The 20,766-nt window shown below is 40.3% G+C and overlaps 1 protein-coding gene across 1 annotated transcript in view; it reads left to right on the top strand.

Moving 5' to 3' along the window:
- The first annotated feature begins 312 nt into the window (after positions 1-312).
- Positions 313-20,766, top strand: part of si:ch1073-396h14.1 (disintegrin and metalloproteinase domain-containing protein 10) — a 29,985-nt gene continuing 9,531 nt past the window's right edge. Inside the window, exons 1-9 of the mRNA XM_051377207.1 lie at positions 313-571; positions 1,798-1,945; positions 2,130-2,248; positions 2,687-2,842; positions 8,076-8,161; positions 9,053-9,175; positions 12,502-12,594; positions 12,924-13,092; positions 19,545-19,708. Coding sequence (XP_051233167.1) covers positions 433-571; positions 1,798-1,945; positions 2,130-2,248; positions 2,687-2,842; positions 8,076-8,161; positions 9,053-9,175; positions 12,502-12,594; positions 12,924-13,092; positions 19,545-19,708 — 1,197 coding nt within the window. The 5' untranslated portion in view covers positions 313-432. The remainder of the gene's footprint in view (positions 572-1,797; positions 1,946-2,129; positions 2,249-2,686; positions 2,843-8,075; positions 8,162-9,052; positions 9,176-12,501; positions 12,595-12,923; positions 13,093-19,544; positions 19,709-20,766) is intronic.

A 20,766-nucleotide genomic window follows, 5' to 3' on the forward strand; every position in this document is an offset into this window, starting at 1 on the left:
AAGGTTACTAGAATGACTGTAGAAGTATTAACCAAGTTTTATCCATAAACAAAAAGCTTTTCATAAATATTATTTTTGCTTTGTTTCCCAACACAACAGTATAGTACTGTTGGCAACTGGGGCGAAGGTTTGATAACTTTAATAAGTTAAACTACAACTACCGTTTTAAATGTTCATTTTATCTTTCATCTTTACCACACCACTCATATTATTCTAGCAAGCAGCCTACTACAACTCTATACTCTATAAAGCCCTCCTAACTGTGCAGAAAACTCACAGCATGCTAGCAAACAAGTCTGAATATGCCTCTCCACTGTGTCACTGTTTGTAACTCCATGCTGAGTTCTGGCTTGAACTTCCTAAATAGTCACATTCCAGTGTGGGAAGACCACAGGTAGGAGGCTGGTGAAGAGAGAGGTAAAGTCAGAAAGGATGAAAAAGAGGAAGAGTGTGAACAAAGGAAGAGAAAGAAAAAACTGTGAAAGGGAAAGAAAACAAAAACAAACCAAAAAGGAGACCATGGCGATTCGACACTACTGGCTGCTGCTATTGTTGTTCAGCTGGATTACAGGTAGTGTGGTGGTGGAATGTGCAGATTAGTGTGTGTGTGTGTGTGTGTGTGTGTGTGTGTGTGTGTGTGTGTGTGTGTGTATATTACTCACACTGCACCCAGAATAAGCATGTGGGGTTTTTTGTGGTTGTATAGCCATGTGTGTGTATGAATATGCAGTTTTGGGCTGCAGTGGTGGACTGTCCTCTTCGTGGCTCAGACATGTCTCGGCCTGTCCTCTCAGGAATGCAGCAAACAGGAGTCCTCATGCAAAACCTACCAGTGGTGTAGACACAGCATTTTGCTTTTCTTGTGATTAATGGGGTACACCCGTTTATTTAGAGTTAAGTGAACTGTAATTCACTCAGGAGGGGCAACAGCAAGTAGGTAATGACACCTTGTATGGGAAAGCGCAAGCCTCTCCTAAGCTTTCTCCAGTTAGCCAGCACTTTCACAATAAACATGACACATTAGTCATACAGTAAGGGTAGCCAAAATTTGGACTGACAGTGGTAAAAGGGTAAAATGACATACAATCGTTGGCTTTTGGTTTCAGTTGGAACAGATACAAAAAAAAACAAATAACCATAAAATGTGCAGAACTAAAACAACTTAAGCCGAATCACAAATTAACACTTTAAGTAATTTATCACAAATCCATCACCAATCAAAAAATATTTTGTTATATTTTTTTCAAAACCTGCAGATTTTGTGACAATTAATGATTTCCTGAGTAACAAAATTCCTTGCGAATGTAGGTGTAGTGTGCACAATGACATGAACAAATAACCCTGCCAAAGTCTTGGATGTGTTATTTTGAATGTGCCAACATCAAGACAACAATAGCTTGTTGAGAAAAAAAGAAGTGAAAGAATAAACAAATAAGTGAACAACAACAAAATGCGTTAAATCGTATAACAATGTGTTTCCCAAACCTGTGGTTTTAGTTGCCTAACAACCAAAGCTTGACCTAATGCTGTGCTCAATAATCCTCAGAGATGAGGAGTATTCATGTTGCAATTTATTGTTCAGAGTAAAATTATAGAGAATGTTGATGAGATGAATAATTCTTGTAATAAGACATGATTATGATGATAATGATAAGGCTGATTTTATTTTATGATTTGCTGCAGCAGTGGATTCACTGAAGATGATAAACATAGAGGGTGAGAGTGGGAATCCTTTTCTGGTTTACCTGTGATGTCTGAAACTCTGTGAAGTGACTTTAATTTCTTCCTTTTTGCCAGGGGCTGTGAGTGGCATCAGTCCATATATAAAGCATTATGAGCGCTTGTCATATGATAGGGAGGATCTTCACAGGAAGCACCTGAGAGCCAGAAGAGCCACCCAACCTCAGGAATACACACTGCAGTTGGACTTTACTGCTTTCCACAGGTAACAATTTCTTTAACTGTGGAAATTATTTCAAAAGCTCACACTCTCTTTGAACCTCTTGTTTCTAAACCAATAACACATGTCAACCATTAATTGTCCATGTTTGCCTGCTGCTGATGGATCTACATACCTTCCACACTACAAAGCTTTGACCACATCTGTGAGCTGTTTTTGTTTCTTTCAGAACCTTCCGGCTGCATCTGAAACGCAATGCAGCAGTATTTTCTGAAAATTTCACTGTGGTCAGTGAAAATGGTTCCATGTCAGCTGACCTCTCCCACATATACTCAGGAATACTAGAGGGTGGGTATGACAGGGAAATATGGCCTACTAGGGCTGGAAACAGTTTAAAGTGCAATTCAAGTGAATTTACTGGAATCAAAGCTTAATCACCTCATATCAAAAGTAAATTATCGTCTTTATGGTCTGGATAAAACATTTGGAAAAACATCTGTTTGTGGCAAAACATTACTGATTATTGAAATTTGAAGAACAAAGTAAAATTTACTAAAATGTGCAGATTGAATGAGAGCCGATGAATTGCTTTCTCTCTCTTTCCTCATGTCTCACCCCCTGTATCTCTCCGATGTCTGAAGTTGTGCTGCCTCTTAGTTTCAGTATCTTATCTATTTATTGTCTTGTTGTCTGTCTCTCTGTCTCTATTTCTCAGTTATCCCTTATCTCTGCTCATTTTCACCTCTCTAAACCCTGACATGTTATATTTCTTGACCTTTCTTGCAGGTGAACCTGGTTCAGCCTGCCACGGCTCTGTGTTACAGGGTCAGTTTGAGGGAACCATCCATACAGACAATGGGACTTATCACATAGAGCCTGAACAGAGATATACCAGCAACCAAACAGATCACCACTCTATAATCTACCATGAGGATGACATGGGTAAGACTAGTTTCCATTTTCCACTTTAGGAAAACGGTTAAGAAAAGGTCTTCTCGGGTCATATTTTCAAGCTTCTGTTGGCTCTGTATTACCTGCTCCCAGTGTGCAGAACGAACTGAAGCTTATGGGTCTGCAGACTCAAATTGTCCAAATGACATGCCATGACCTCTTTTCCTGGCCGTTTGATGATGATGAACAGCGCATCTCCCCCAACAAATTATTACACATCCCTCTTGGCAGTCTCACAGAAATCTAAACAACTCCAGTAAAATGCATTTCCCCACTATTACCCATCGTCATTGCTCTTTTCTCACGTACTATCTGTACAGTATCTGCAGCCTGAACCTCTAGTACAAACTAAGGTTACTAGGGGTCAATGAACTATCTGTACCCATAACTCATAGTAAGAGTGGAGTTATAACAGCAGAACCTATTTAGGGCTCCGAGGGGAGTTGGAACTCTCCCTGGGCACAGGCCAAAGAAAAGATACTGAAGATGGTGTGACTTTTAAAGGAGGAGGAGGAGGAGGAGAAGGGGTGAGGTATAGTGAAACAGCAGGAGAAGGATATGAGTTTCTAAAGGGAAAGGAGAGAAGAAAAAAGAAAAGGAGCATATAGAGGATCTTGGAGACCGTTTCTGCAACAACAGATTAAAATTAATTTAAGTTGGTTTACTAGTATGTCGTGTGTGTGTCTATGCATATTAGTGTGTATGTGTGTGAGTGCTCCTGTGTGTGTGTTTCCCTGGCTGCGTGTGCACCTTTGCATCAATAAGAGATTATTTCCATGAAAGCACTTAACGTTTGTCCTTAAGTTTACACAGACTCCGTGGCTGCCCTTCTCCCTACACCTCCCGCCATTTCTCCAACCCCTGTCGCGATTGTAGCAACATTTACATTAGATAGTGTTGCTGCTGACAACATCCTGTTCTTTCAATCACAGGACTGCATATCTGCAGGAAACTGTGAAAGATTTGGCGCATGATATTTCAATAAACAATCAATGTTTCCATACAAGCACACAAGTGGTGAATCAGGAAGGGCTGACATAATGTGTCTACTCCTGTGTATATTTCCACTTCCTGTAGTTGTCGTCTAGGGACAACAAAGGTTGTATGAGGAATTTTCTGCCTCCTGGGATGTCATGAGGTCTCTCAGATTTGGGACACAGGGCATGTTCCAGGATGGCCACCTTGTCACATCACCATCTCCACCATCTCCACCTGCTTTTAATCCTTGAAAATCAAACACTTTTGAAAACTCAAGGGCATCATTCTACAAATTGAATAATAAACAGTACACATTAATAGTATGAAGAATGTACTAAGAATGTAGACACAGTAGAGTGACACAAGTGATTCTACAATGGCAAAGTATTTGTTATTCATAAACTCGCCACCCTACCCACCATTGAATTTCCCAAGGGCTGAGACAACATAGTAATACTTGGTTGTATGAATTGTGACTCCATTTGTGCAAACTAGGCCGATGCTTGGTTTTCCTAGAACTTTGGCAGCTTAAGCGAAACTGCATGCAACGCCATATTTGTCTCTGGAAACGTCCACTAGAACCAGGGTCACCATTGTGGGAGTTGCTGTGTTTAACGACTGCACCTCTGAGTGGCTGTTGATACATAAACTCACTGCCCAAAAAATCTACCTGGTGGTGACACAACATTTGCGTTTACACCCTCCAGCACTGCTGTTGCTATTGCACCTTCAAACGTATGTGTGCAGTTCCAGTGTTGTTACACCCTTGTTGTTTATGGGACTTTCTGTCAGTTTCAGTTTGAAAGATGGGTAACTATTAACCTCATACTTCCTTGAGATAAATCAAGAGTAATACAAACACTTAAATATCACTGAAAATCTCTTTAATGTTTAATTCCTGGGCTATTAATTGTTGCCTTAAACTGAAAGTGAAGTTGTGTGTGATCTCTTTGCATTTTCCTTCAATATTTTTACACTATGTCGATTGGAAACCTTCACTAGAACTTTTATTAAGATTCCACACATACCAATCTGTCAAATCATCAGCTTTACAAGCATATAATTGATTCATCAAACATATATTTCTTCATGATATTTGTTGCCAAATTACATTATACAAGCACAGAGGATTTAAGACATAGCTCTGTGGAACACTGGCTGAACCTTCGGTGTTGCATCAGTGTCTAAAGGTTATCAGTCTTTTGTATTAGTGCTAAAGAAGCAGCTGTTACAGTGTGCACTGCTCAGAACTAGTGTCATTGTGAGAAATGCAAGGACTATCACATAAAGAAAAGTGTACATTGAAATACATTTGCAAGAGAGAGTGTGATTGTTCCTAACAGACTGAGCTGTGTAGAGTGTGTTTCATCACTTGCGTAAATGGGGAGGATGAGGGTAGATATGGGATATCTGGATTATATGAGGCAAAAAATCTCTCACCAAGCGTGTGAATTATGTTTTTTGTAAAAACTATTTTTAATACTGTTTTTAAAGACCATTGAATACCTGATAAATCAGAGGTTTAATCCAAGCAATGGACGTGTGTTCTTGAGCGGAGGTGTAAACAGACTCTCTTATAGGTGAGGAGGGAGAACGGTTGAGTTGTTTTATATTCAGGTTTAGGGTTATTTTGCACTTGAGCTAACTAATGGGGCACTTAAGGGTACTAAGACTGACTACAGTGGCACCTGGGCCAACTGAAGGGGCATATGGAAGACACTCAGCTTGACCAAAGGGTAATTTGTGGGGCACTTGTGACTTAAGGTCATAAATGGAAATTTCCCATTGCAGTACAAACATATCCTGGTTCAAAAAGGGCATTTCATCACTCCATGCCTTTTTTTATCAAGTATTGGGCCTTCCCCCAAGACACGTAAACCATAAAGCTGGAGCTGGAGGCTCTGGCATATGTTTTCTACATTACTCTTAACAGTAGAGCTATCCACCAGCAGCTGCTGGGAGTGTGAGTCTTGACTGAAATGCGACACTGATTTTTCATTTGGGGAATCGTTTTCTTTTCCAGCCAAGTCTTGCGCTGATAGTGCAGTAGTTCATGATTGTTATTGAGTGTGATTTGTGCATGGGATTCAAATCACTACGAGCAGATTCAGTCAGACATTTTCTTTGCTTTTTAATTGGCAAAAGAATAAAAAATTTATAATCTTTTGCAACTTTGGCAACACAAGCTAGAAACATTTATCTCCGACAGTATAATGGAAAAGGAAGAGACATCAAAGCAAACTAAGAGAGAGAGAGAGCAAGAGAGGGTATGGGAAAGTAAAAAGGTCTGGAAATAATTCCATCAGTGTGTCGACGCCCGGCATTTAGGCTTCCACGTACACCTCCACCCCCACTCATGCCATGTATAGAACGAATTACAGGTTTGTGATTGGCTGGAGGACTTTTGTAGGATGGTGTGATCCAATCATGTGCTGCCTGTCGCACACTGTAGGCCCATGTCTGATCCAGGGGGATGTTGTAATGGGACACACACATGCACACACATACACACGCACTGTGCATTACCCCTTGAAGTTCTTACGTGTCACCAGTTAAGTGGCAAAACATTGCCTGATTCTGTTCCTCTCACTACTGTCAACAGTGTGTGAACGTAATTATTATGTCATGTGACTGGTGAAATGTGTCGACATTATTGTACCTGGAATAGTTTAGTTAGAAGTCTACATTCAAATTAGTCTAAAACCACAGTGTTTGTGAATAATCCCACTGAAACATATTGTTTTGATTATTCTACATTATTATGACATATTTTCAGTTGACTTTACATTACATTCTGTCTTCCATATTCATATGAAGATCCCCCAAAGTCCCTGACCATAAACCTAATACACTCTGTTGCAATCAAGGTCTTTTGGCTCTTGGCATTTCTTTGGAATTCTGTGTCTTTGCCAGCGCAACAAGATGGGCCAATTTATGCAAATGCAATGCCTCCCTTGACTGCAATCCTACATTATTGCATCAATCTAAAGGAGGCAGCCATCCCAGAGGTATTGCAAATCGTAGCCGATTGTGTTGCTTTAGTGAAATCAAACCAGCACCTATCACAGTGTTTTCCACAGGCTGCCCTCATGGCTCACACCAGACCACAGCGCTGATTTCCAAATGTGGGTCCTCTATTTATAAAGTGTCTGAGAATGTGAGGGTGTTTCTGTCCATGTTAGCTCAACGTGCGTACACCAACACATTGTATGACTTTGCACATAAAATACATTTCATTTCACTCAAGTTTGCTGTTTGTGTAATGCCATCTGTCATAATTTTATTTTGGCATTGTTCAAAGTAATTACTGGGGTCATTAGTTTGCATTTGACACTGAAGAGGACCAGACAGTATAGAAAAGTGAGTATAGAATAAAAAACCTGAACAGAGATATTTAATTACAACATTTCAGTACACAAACCTTCATGAGGTTTTATAAAATAGTAACCTCAGCCTCCAGGAAACAAACCTTTTCTATGATTGACGCCATAAAACAATAAATGTGACCTCATGCACCCTTTGAGTAAACAAGAGAAATCACATGACTGAACATCTTTACTTTGTTTCAAACTTGGAGACCTTGAAATGTAAGGAAAGATATCAGGAAACACCAGAATAAAACACAAACACTCTTTATTGACTTGACATGGTCTCCTGTCTGATAATGACTTGATAATAACTCTATTTGCCAAATATTCTGCACATTTTACCATGGGCACTTCTAGGCCCCATTCTAGGCCCCAGCATACACACTCAGGGCCCTGAAAGAGATAATATTCATAGTTAGTGGCATGTTTCAGCATTTCCTCCCCAATCACTGCTCCTGGTTAAGCACACACACATAAAATGCAACACGTTTACAATAATCCTTTTAAGCACAAACAAATCCTTTTCCAAAGATCATACTGCGAGCCCTGGTCTACATCAAGGATGTTTTTATTTGTGAGGTTATCTTACACAATATCCTGTCTGCTCCAACAAATGAGCAGAAGTGGGTTGAACAAACCTTGTGTTTAATCTCTGTTCAATTATTTATTATGATTGGAGAACACTGTTTTATTTGGGACATTGCGCCCCCACATTGAGATAAGTCATTGACGGCAGTAAAAAGTTCACCAACTGAAGGAACATGTTCAAGGACAAAATTAGTTGTGACAGTATTTGTTGTGTGTTTGACAAATCTATACTTTTATTCAGAATGTGTATCAAAGTCAGTGTTTTTGTGTGTGTGTGTGTGTGTGTGCAGTCCTACCATCCATGAGAACTGGTCCTGGTGAATTCTGTGGTGCAGAACATCTAAATCTCCTCGCCCAAAGCCTCAGACTCAATGAGGTAGGACAGTCCAGACATCACCTCAGTTAATAAAACACTAACACACACACTCTGCCTTACTTTCTTTTTCTGTACTCACCCTTTTCCGCCTCCTCTGCAATACCATTTTAACTGCAAAACAAGGAACAGTCATAAGAGGTAACTCACCAGTGTGTCTGATTCATCTGTTGTAAATGACCTTATTTATGAGGTATTCATTTGGTCACTTTTATTTAGCTTGAGTCACCAATAGCAAATAACAGGATCTACTCCCAGCTGTATTCTTTAACAGTAACAGAAACAAAGTGTAAGAGTCAGAAAACACAGTATGGTGACTTAGGGAAGCTGAAAGCTGCTTCTTTACAGGCCTATATATTAACAGTAACTGCTGCAGGTCCAAACGCACCAGATGACCTCGACTATGTTGTAAAGTGATTATAAAACTAGACATAATGGAATAAACATCTGCCAAATCTAATTAGCTGATATCTCCCTTGGGTACTATTTTTTGTTAACCTTTGACCAACTGGGTCGTGGTCCCAATGTCCATTGTCAACAATGGATGCGGTGACATTGATCCATTTTTAACAACATGCCTGTGGGCGAAGATCCGAAAATCGTCTGAACAGATGCTCCCAGTGGAGCCTAGTCCTTGTTCCTGTTCCTGTTCCTGTTCCTGTGGCTTCACGTCACCTTTCCTACTGGGACATGCGACAGCCCAGTTAAGTCAAACTGACATAATGTTTTGATCTGATACACATATTTGGAGGATAAGGTATTCACTAATACTGACGAGAGGTTCAAGTACATGCTGGTGATTCAACAGGTTAGTCATGATTAAAATCTGCCTCCCCTTTAAAATCTGCTCCATGTTTAATTCTCTCTTTGGTGTCCCTGTAATTTTATCCACAGGAGGCACCAGCGAGCCGGTTGAAGAGGACAGTGGATGAGTCAAAGACCAGCTGCCTGCTCCACCTCCATGCCGACCACCTCTACTACAAGAGGTTCAAGTCTGTTGAAGCTGTTGTAGCTCAGGTGATCAGCTGTCTTTAAACATAATTTATCTTGGTTTGACAAGACATGATATTTCACATGTGATACGTTTTCTTTATTAAATCTTCAGTTAAGTATCAATGCTGGGTAAATACCCAAATGCAAAATAGATATGTCTGTTTTAACTAACAATAGAGCTAATTCAGGTTAAAGGTTTAAAGTTATGATTCTATTTTTATGGACACAAAAAAATGTCTCAAGCCTGCATGTCACCCACTTCAAAGTGATGCACTTTAGATACTGTTGATATCTGAGCTGCCTGATGTTTCAGGCCTACCAGAACACAATGTACACCAGAGCGTTTATAGTGTAATGGAACATCCAACAGGATCGTTAAATCACAACAGGATTTCCTCGACTTTTGACTGAGCTGAGCACACTTTGTTTACAAACCTGTCCCTGAATTCAATGTCCTGCATTTTGGGTACATGGTGCCGGCATTCAAAGATCAACTAAAGTAATTCTTTGTCCTAAAATATTATCTTAATAAAACAACTGAAACCTGCCTGTAGGGTGATTCACTTGTGTCCAACAATATTTAATAGATTTCAAAATGGTTCCTGTGTCATTTGGCCCTACATTAGTAATCTTTCTTATTTAACTGAATTAACCTAATATAAGCAGTCCGTGATCTCAGTAAGGGTCAGTTATCAAACATTACCCTGTGAAGTATTTCAGGTTCTCTGTTAACCTCCATTTAAAGGAGCATTTTGACAATGACTAAACTTTTTTGTCTAGTTTTCCTAAAATTAGCAACATCTAAATCTACATGACTAAAATCAAATGAGAGGAAAACAATTTGTTTTGGGATAGTAAATTATTTAACACTGAGATATTCTGCAATATTGAATAAAGTGCCGAGCTTTTGCGGCTCTGAGTAAAGGACCACCTGCCAACGCCTGCAGAGACACACACAGCTGTCATGGCATTAGACACGGCAGCAGTATGGAGGAGGTTGGGAACCTTCTCGCTCTCAGCGAACCTGGTGGCACATGCATTACAGGCATCTGGCTAAATAAGGTTTTCACACCTGGCACAGACCCAACAGTCTGCAATGGTAGAATAAGCACCCAACAGCTCCAGTATGTACCTTCAGTAACAACTCTACGGGTGCCACAGATAATCTGGATCGAAGGTAGAAGTACAAATTTGCAATAAGACAACCTGATTTGAAAATGTAATGACCTCTTTCTCGCATTTAATGCACTCTGTGAACTCTAAGGTGGCTTGTTACATTTAAAATGTCAAAAAATGTCTAACCCCTTGTCCTGCTCTCCTGATCTTTGACCTTATTGGAGCAGCGAAACTTCTGCAACAGCACCTGACTGTGGACATGGAAAAACTAGTTTGATTTCCAGAAGAATGTTCCTTTTCAGCTCAAGTGGGACTCCAACTTTAATTTAGAGATGTAATGCTAATGAAAAACAATGCATTTTGTGGTATAATCTGATCTTGGTTTTAGTGTTCACTGACCTGTAGTTGAAGTCAGATTTGAGTGACATACTGCATTGAAAGCTGCTTGTCTGCTGGCACACCTGCATTGCTTCAGTAATAAGAAAGATAAGAGCGATTTAAGTGTCTGTCTGTGTTGAAGTTTCTTTGTCTGAACAAAGCGCTTGTCACTGGGGTCAGAGGTCATGTGAGATGTTATCCTAATATTGAGTTTGTCACATCCTGATATGGGAATGACACAACCACAACAAACATAATTAACTTACCTTTCAACTTACTCTAAATTAAAACCAACAGTATTTATTATTACATTCCATATTTGATACGAGAGCACAGATGTTTAATTTAATCCAGTTCCCAGCATTTGATCCAGGTTCAGTTTGGAACAAGTTGCACCTTCGTTTGTGTGTTTCCCGCTGTGAAATCTCTGTCACATCTGAGCTTTTTTAATTATATCTCTCTGTGGTCAAAATAAGGTCAGTTAATGAGTAAGTAAGCCCGTCCTTTTGTGGATACACTGTTATTCTCTCTGGCCGTCCACCTGCTGTCAGTCCTCTCATCATGTCTTCTCAGATTCTTTCCACCTCAAACACACATACTCGTTGTTGTCCCTGGTTCAGTGCCAGACCTTTGGTGCACCGGGTGAGAAAATATACTGTAAGCGATGCCGTGAAGTGATCTTTGAGTGTAAATAGACAGAATGCTGTTGTAAGTCACTGATGACCTGGTTTTGTCCAAGGTGTCAATATTTACATTTATGGAAATTCCCAGCAGGCCATACTGTACACTCATCTCTTGTTGTGTAGACGCAGACCTTCACATGTGACTGGTTTGCACGTGGCTCTCTGGATATGTGACTGGCTTTGCCACCCACACTAAACACACCCGGTGGATAACCTACAGATTACCTCACATGACCCCATTATCAATCATAATCCAAACTTGGTCGAGCTCAGAAAGAGTCTTGTATTGTCAAAAGGATCAAATGCTAAATCTACTGCGAAATTTTATTTTGTCTTCTGGAACCAACCTGCAATAGCCCTGAGAGCTCAATGCACCACAACTTGAGAAAATACATTTTGATTATAATAACAATAATTTGACAGAAATACGCACAAAACCAGAAAACAAATACAAAACTAAATGGAAATAATAAAAAATCGAAACAGATGGCTATTTCCAAATGCTGTTGTGGCTGCCTGTTCTAATCCATCTCTGACAAAATAAATGAGTCTGAAGTGACTTGTGCAAGTGCTTCATCGCAAAAGTATCCAATGATGTCATCTTTACAGTGACTGTACAGTTGTTTCCTAACCAGACACCAAACCCTTCTGCTTTGGGCGGGAATGATGCTGCTCAAAGTTGCTAAGCAGACACAATTCTAATTATTATTATCCTTATTATTGCACTTTTTAGTAGCCCACAAGAGTATGCCAGCCAGGCATTTCACTGCACATGTTGAGAATTGTGACAAATACAGACACGAGTCGCAAATACCAAAACTTAAGTAATCATCACTTCAGAAACCACAAACCATAACAATAAACTCCTGTGTTCAGGCATCTTCATTGTGTCCCCTGGAAAGCTTTGTTGAACAAGTTCCATTTCATTCTGTGCAACTTGCAGCGTTTCTGGTTGTGTTTTCAGTATTAGCAGTGTGTTTCGTTATGCTGCATATGTGTGGTCAAGTTGGAGAAGATATTACATTCTTCTGTGTTTTGTCTGGTGGTGACATGTGTTTTTATGTTCTGAGGGCCACTTAAACTTCAACCACAGAGCACCTACTGTACTCTAAAAGATCAGAAGCAGGAGATGTTATTTGACTGTTTCCTCATATAAATGAATGTGTTCCTCAGGTTGCCTCCTACATGCAAGCCGTGAATGACATCTACGACAAGGTGGACTTTGATGGAATAAAGCTGATCAACTTCAAAGTGAAATCCCTCAGCGTAAGGTCCTTCTGCACTCATACAACAACCCGATTGACACAGATCTAAGAGTGACAGACTCCAAATGCAGGACTCTGATAACTCCATACAACCAGTAATCCTGGCTTCCACTCTTATTACACAAACAGGTCATGACCCCCTTTGTTTGAGATAGTTGGGTTAATGCATGCCTATATGTCTTCTTCTACCAGTGAGAATCAAACTTAGACACTCTCAGCCCCAAACATTACTTAAAATGACAGAAATACAAAGCTAACTGTAATTGCTTGTGTCCTTAAGTGAGCTCCTTCACAGATATTTGATCGATTGATCTGCCTGTGTCTCTCCAGGTGATGATGGCGGAGGATAAAAACGATCCTCTGTATCCTCTTTACATCGGACCTGAGAAACTGTTGAGTCTGTACTCCGAGAACAACTGGGGCAACTTCTGTCTCTCCTATCTGCTCACTAACAGGGACTACAGCGGAGTGCTGGGGCTCGCCTGGGAGGGCAAAGCTGGTGAGTCAAACTCACTGCAACACATGCACTCACACAAGTAACACACAAATAATACAGAAGCTCAGTGACAGACATATTTGTCTCAGAGCACAGTGTGGATTGATAAAAGTATGACTTAATTTTTCTTTGAGGATGCTATGAAACAGCAGGTAAGACAAGCAATTACCAGTGTTGGGCAGTAACTCATTACTAGTAATAATATTACAGTAATACTTTTCCCAGTAACTGGTAGTGTAACTAATTACTAATAAATGTCAGTAATAATAATACAGTTACTCCTCCAAAAAATAATTAGTTGCAATGTTACTTTGGTTGTCACCTCCTACTGATTTGAAAAGTAACAATCCAATGACATCCTTGGAATTTATTTTTGTAATAGTGGAGGAAACTAGTTTGGAAGATGAAAATACTTATATTCAGCTGCTGGAAATGTTCTAGTACTTTGAGTTTAACAAACAAAACTAGATTTTAATCGTCAGAGGTCTGAACTTTGGGGACAAGGGACACAATTAGCAATTTTGTGGGGAGCAGCAGAAAAGAATTATAACTAGTAACTCATTACTGTTGCATAGAGTAATAAGTAATGTAATAATATTACTTTTTAAGAGAGTAATGAGTTATATATTACATTTTGAGTTACTAGCCCAACACTGGTAATTACAAACTTTAACTGCACCCTAAAGCTTCTATCTGGCATATTGGACACTCAATGCATTTATCAAGATGTCCCTCAGTGTCTGTATCGTTTAAAAAAAAAATTTGACAGTAGAGAGAAATTTGTGTTGAGAACATGTGGCAGGCTGAACAGAAACAGGAAACAGATATGAGTCTGTCCATGTTTAAAAGTATGAGGCTTGGAAAATGAAATAATGTTTTCCTGCTCTGTCTCTCTACGTGAATCTCTACATGAATCACTGTTGATCTATCAAAGCACAGCTCCCTCTCTGGCTCCCAGGACTCCCTGGCCTCCATATAACACGAGCTCGCCAGAGGCCACGTTCAACTCTCCTATGCACATTTCCAGATCGTTATGAATTATTTGACCCTGTGAAGGAGGTGAATCAGGGGTGATGGGTGGGTAGAATCAGCATGAATTCAACTGCACTGACACTGAAGATAAAAGAGACTGTTTCTGAGTAAAAGAAGCAAATGTGCACAGAGAAAAGTAAAACTTGAGCATAAAGCAGGTGTAGAAACTGGTGCAAATGCATACTTGCTATCCAGTTTATTAGTAGCGTCAGTTCAGTTGCTTTGGGTTTTTCCTCAATCAAATGATGTTGTGGCACACAGAGTAGCAGGAATTATACAGCTCCCATTTCAGGCCTGTTATACAAGCAGTGTTTTGGTTTGAGAGACCAAAAACAAAACGTGAGTGAACTCCTCAAATAACAACCCCCCCCCCGAGTGATTTGCATTTTAAAGCTCCCTTACCATCTGCTGTTAGGCTGAAATGATTCAAAAATGTGCATAACGGACAACATTATAGACATGTTCTTTCATTTTAATTTCAATATTTACAGACAAAATCAAACTCAAAATAAGACAAATAAGAAAATAAATCACACCCCTTGAATAAAGCAATAACATTTGTTTGTTTAAAAAGTCATCAATTTGCATTATGAACGTTACATTTTTCTATAATGTACCTGAATTATAATTCAGTAACCCATATTATTAAAAATAGTCAGTCAGTGAGTCAGTAATGATATTGACTTTTACTGATAGCTGACATTTCCTTACACAATAACGTACAGAACTTGCTTCGACAAACTTTTACAAACAAAAGTCACAAACTTTCAGTCAACTCAAATAAAATGTTTAGGACATAAATACACAGATTTATAACTTCCTAATGTCATCCATGTGTTTCAGGTCTGGACAGACTGTGTTGTATTATTGTTGTGTAGAAGGAAGTCGGACATGTATGTTGGACTTGTTGTGGTAGGAGGTCCTTCCTGGTTGTTTCTATGACATTGTTTCATATGCAGCTGTTGATTGGCTAAACTGAGGGGCGTGAGAGCAGACCACCACAATGACATGTGATTAGGGAGGAATGAACCTTTGACACTCACACACACACACACACACACACACATAAGACACACACACAACTCCCAGACGTCTTAGTGAGGATTGGTGACTGCATTCCTCAACACGATCACCATGGTGACGTCTCACGTGAGACACACACACACGCACACACATATTGTGGATTCAGTGACATTGTTGTGACTTTTCAGTGTCATGTGGCCGCCCTGAAGAATGAGCAGACTATTAAATGTGGATAATGTTTGACCTCCAGAAACAGATACGCTTAACCCCAGGATCTCCATAACCCACCTCCACCAGTTTATTAGTGGTCTTGGGTAATAGAAGGCCTTAAACCATGGGACTGTAAACTCAAAGACCCCGATGCCACCATAGCTGCAGCCCCCATCAATCACTTGGAGCTCCTCCTCTAACCTCTCCAAGTTATGTGTTCATACGCCAGTGGAGGATGGGGGGTTGGGGTCTAAATGTCTTGTGCCACGCGAGCTTTCCCACCAGTGAAATTCCTTCTTCTCCTGAGACTAACTGAGGAACAGATAGTGATTTTCCACACTCTTTGTTGGCTGCAATATGGTACAGAATAACAATAAAAGTTCCCATAAATATAAATTGTTGAAATGTTGATTTTCAATTAACCTCCTGCCCATGAGACATATACTGCTAGCACTACGGGAGAACTGAAATCTTAAATACAACATTACAACACAACAGTCTAGAAGTCCAATAATACATCTTAAATCGTCTCAAATCAGTACAAGGGTCTAACAGGCAGATAGTCTATTTGTTTTAATTTAGGCAAACCATCCTCAAAAAGAGGAGTAGGCGTTTACTCCACTGATTAACCATCACACTCCTGTCATATTGTCCGTGGACGTTTTAAAAAAAAACGATCAAAATCTCTGCAGCAGAACCAGAGATATTGTTATTTTTTATTTAACGGATTCTTCTTCCTTGTCAAAATCTACATATTCCCTTGATTAAAGTAAAAAAATGTATCCCAAACCAACTATGACCATTTCGAGGGCGTGTCAGAACTGCGGACCAGCAGATAGAGCTACTTGAGATATTTGGATGTGTTATGCTAGTAGCTGCTAATGTAGCCTTGAGTCTCTGTCCTTCTCTCTTCAGAATTAATTGAGCTGCTAGCCTCAAGCAGAGATTAGGATCGTGCTTCTGATGGTTTGTAACCTCACTTCTTTCTAACTCCATGCCGCCAGATTTTTTCCAACCAACACTGACTCACTTGAGGCAGTTTATCAGGCTTAGCGCAGCTCTCTCTGTTCACATAGGCAGTAGTACTCCCTAAGACCTGTTAACAGACTTTGATGTTTAATGTCAGTGGAGATCCCCTTTAAGGTCATGGAGAGTCTGGAGCTGGGTCACAAAGGCCAGGTCACCACTGACAGCCAGCAGACATTGTTGTAGTCGGCACGTTTTTCAAGGTTCAGATCTTCTGACTGAACCGGCACAATGAAAACAAACTTTTGGTTTTTATGAATAGAATCTGGATACATTTGCATGTTAGCTATCTGAATGTAATATGTTTGTCTCCTGGATGTATTTAAAAACTACAGAGGAGAACATCAACACATGAAAACACTGATACACACTCATTCTCCAGGTGTCCCTTTAACAGAGACACACCAGGTTAATTTTGAGGAAGCACTAAACATACTAAAATCTATTAGATTAAGCAAAATAGTCAGACACCTATACTGTAAAGTTATTATTCAAGTTGTCCAAGGGTGCTAGTAAACATCCATTAGATTTTGCAGTGGTACTTCCCAGTCCAACAATGATTATGAGCCACTTTTATTTTCACATCTTCATAAATTACCTCTATCTAAATTAAATCTGAGAATTATTAGCCATCCATCTGATGCACTCACCACTCTTGTTGCTCGTGAAGTTGCCATCTGTGATTATCACAGCTGATACAATGAGAGCAAAAACCACCAAAAGCAAGTCGCAGGTTGAATAAGACCTGCGATGCATTCCAGACAGTCTTTTGTGTTCAGCAATGAAAAAGGTCAAATTGGTCTCACAATACGGTGAATAAATCCTATTCAGATTTGCAATGTGGAGGTCATTGAACTCTGGAGACAATGAGAGCAGTGATGGAAAGTCACCGGATGCAGTTACATTACTTTTGGTTGACTTCCAGAGTCAAGCCACTGTAGTTTTCTGAGAACTTCGGTCGGTGTTTTTAGAATCGCTCGCTGTGTCTGTTTTTGTTGTTAAAGGAGTTATTGGCACACTCGGACTCCCCCCGCTTGTTTATCCATGGAAAGACTGCCCCCTTACTATTGTTTGTTTGTCTATATTAAACCATGTGAAAGAGTGTGTGCTTGTGTGTGTGTGTGTGTGTGTGTGTGTGTGTGTGTGTGTGTGTATGTGTGCTTGTGTGTGTGGGTGTGTGTTTGTGTGTGTGTTTGTGTGTGTGTGTGTGTACCTGTATTTGATTTGTCAAAGATGTTCATTGATATTCTACGTTCAAATATTCCTTAAAGTGAGTGATACTGTGCGTATGTTTCTCCTCATGCGTGTCTCAGTGTGTGCTTCTTCCCTCCTTACGGTGAGTGTGTGTGCCTTATGTGAAAGTGATCCAGAGGATTGTTTGTTTCTCCCAACTGTGTTTGTCCAGCGAGCTAATAATAGGACTCTTTCATTACGGCTCCTTTCTGTAAGACGAAGACGAGAAGGAAGAGGAGGAGGGGACGAAATCGTAGCCCCTCTCTGCCCGTGCTGCCAAAAATCACAGCACAGGCCTCCAAAGTAAGCTCTTTCTAGGAAACCCAGCTCTGTGAATAGCCCATCAGGGGGGCCATTTTAGGTCAAAAGCGGGGAATGCTGATCCAGATGCATCCAGAATTCTTGATTAATATGGCTGCGGCAGTCTTCCCTGACAGTATTTTGGTATGGAACTGCTCTCTTTTTAACAGTGAGGAGTACAATTAATGACAAGTCCTCACATTTATCTCTAGGTTTCTCTCCCTAAAGCTTAAAAAAAATCAGTGTGCTCTCTCATTTCTGGCTAAATCTGTCATGTGACACCAACCACTAAGGGATAAAATAGTCTCAGGTTACTGTACAGGTCCTGGCAGCCTCCTCATTGTTTCTACAACAGCAGAGATAGGGGGCACTTTTGTTTTTGCTTTTCGACCTCCAACTGTCCCTCACCGTTCCTGGACGTCACACTTACGCCCACTGAGTAACAAAAACATGCCGGTGGGAGATCCAGATGCCCGCGACTGGTTCCCACAGTCCTCAATGACACCAAGTGAACTGAGATTTCTCTGAAACTGCCACTGAATATCTTTAACAGACGTGCACTTCACAAGCCATACTCCTCAAAACGGTACTGCTGACCCCATTGTGTAAGAGGTGTTACATAAAATTCACATGACTGCATGGGAAGTGCTGAGACCTCCAACCTGAACCACAGATGGGCAGAAAAGGAGGGAACCAATAAAGAGAGAGGACGGACACGTGGATATTACTCCCACAGTAGCTGATTGAAAGTCTCAGTGGGGTCAACAAATGCTGAGGAAATGGTGATGGCTGTGGAAGAGCGTGAATAGAAATGATTGTGCATGCTGTTTCTTACAGTAGATACGGGTGAATAGCATAGCATAGCAAGGTTCAGTATTTAGTTGATTTTTGGCCCGCTGTACAATAAGGAAGGATTGACCCTGCCCAAGATGTCACAAAATTAAGAAGGGGTCTTGTTGATCTACATTTAATCTACTCAAATCCACGTTCTGTCTCTCTGAAGAACCATATCATAGGTGCTCAGTTTGACCAATCAGACTGGTTTCTGTAAAACTTGTCCTCTGGCTGGCCAGCTGAAAGATGATGTCACAAGCCAGCTGTCCATCCATGTGAGTGTGGCCAGCTGTTGTACATTATGTAAACCCAAAGACACTGTAGACCATTGGAGACCAAATGGCTCTACAGGCTTTGATGTGATGTGAGAGCAGCTCAGGAGGTCTGTTGGTCCGTCTGTCCACACGTCCGACCATGGGCCTCAGAGGTCAATAACGCTTCAGTAGCAAAACAATGTTGGTTTAAGGTATTTCCAGTAGCACAAGGTCAGTTATGCAACCAAACTGTAGTGCAAAGTGACAAGCAGGCATTTTCATGAGGTCTGTAACTCCTTTCTGTTCAGTCTGAAGCATCAACACAGTTACTGCAGTGGGAATTATGTGCAATGACGATGCATTCATGAGACGTTATCAGCCACCTGCCACTTTCTTCTAAAGCAGTACCTTGTGTAAACTAAGTAGTAAAATACATAAACCACGCCTTGTTTTAAATTGTTTTTTTAACTATACTCTATATGACTGCAGTGGGAACCAAACCAGGAAACTCCATGTCCATCCTCTCATCTGTGTGTGATTCAGGTAACTGGGGAGGAGTATGTTCACAGCAGACCACCCTGCGTAACGGTCAGACCTCCACCCTGAACACAGGTCTAGTCACAATTCAGAACTACGGACAGTTCCTGCCTCCTCGACACGTCCAGCTGACCCTCGCCCATGAACTCGGCCACAGCCTGGGATCTCCGGTCAGTCCCCATAGTTTACTAAAAGCATCTGTCTGACACTACACGAGGAGACAGTCTACAAAACTGACTCAATCAAACCAAAAATTCAAAATTAGAGAGAATATTGCACAGAATTTATACCACAACCTTCCCTTGATGATGTAAATTGTTAAGATAGTAGCAATAATACCAGATTTTAAACTTTATTATAGTGTGTATTCAACTCTTTCCACCCTAAATCCACATATTCCTATATTTGTGAATATGTCAAACTGTAATGATGATGTCATGTACAGACAAGTCCTGGAGCGGCTCCTCAGGGAGCGGATAATGGAACAACTTCGGGTCTCCATAACAACAGTGGTGATTTCACTGGAATATGACAACATCTCGTGAAAGTGGGATGTATTATTAAATTTTTTTTTGGTACACCAATCCAACAAAAACCTAATTTATTCACGTTTTGATGATGATTCAAAGTTTAGGGAGACAGATACATACGTACCCAAAGTCGCTGAAATTGTGCAATGTAGCATGTGTTTTAAGGTGGATTTTCCCTTTTTATTATTGTGCATTAATAGCAGTTTATAGACACATCACTGGTAATGAAATAGTGAATGCAAAAAAAGCCAAACTTTTGTGGGTGTTTTAGGAGCTACTGCAGGCCTATGGCTTTATCTACTTTTCTCACAGCAGACATTTTAACTTTCCATAGCAGGAAATTCACAAGTGTAGTTAACAAAGTTATCTGAGGTTCTGGTATTGTGAAAAAGACTGTTTAACTGATCAGTTTACCAGGCACTCAAATAGATTAAAGCCATTGTTAATGTTATTAGTTACACTTGTGATTTCCTTCCATAACACGTCAAAATGGCTGGTGTGTAACAGGTCTATTCAGGGCAAGTTTAAAAAAAGAAAATCCTCCCAAAACACAGTTCACAATACAGCTCAGTGTAGTATTTCAGTCTGTTAAACTTAACCAGTTTTACCCCGAACCCCTTCTGGTGCCCCAACACTTTGTAGTCATACATAAGACTGTGTGGTACTGAATGATAATTCGACATGTCGAATCTCTGCGA

This window comes from Dicentrarchus labrax, unplaced genomic scaffold (genome assembly GCF_905237075.1).
Source record: "Dicentrarchus labrax unplaced genomic scaffold, dlabrax2021, whole genome shotgun sequence".
Lineage (NCBI taxonomy): Eukaryota > Metazoa > Chordata > Actinopteri > Moronidae > Dicentrarchus > Dicentrarchus labrax.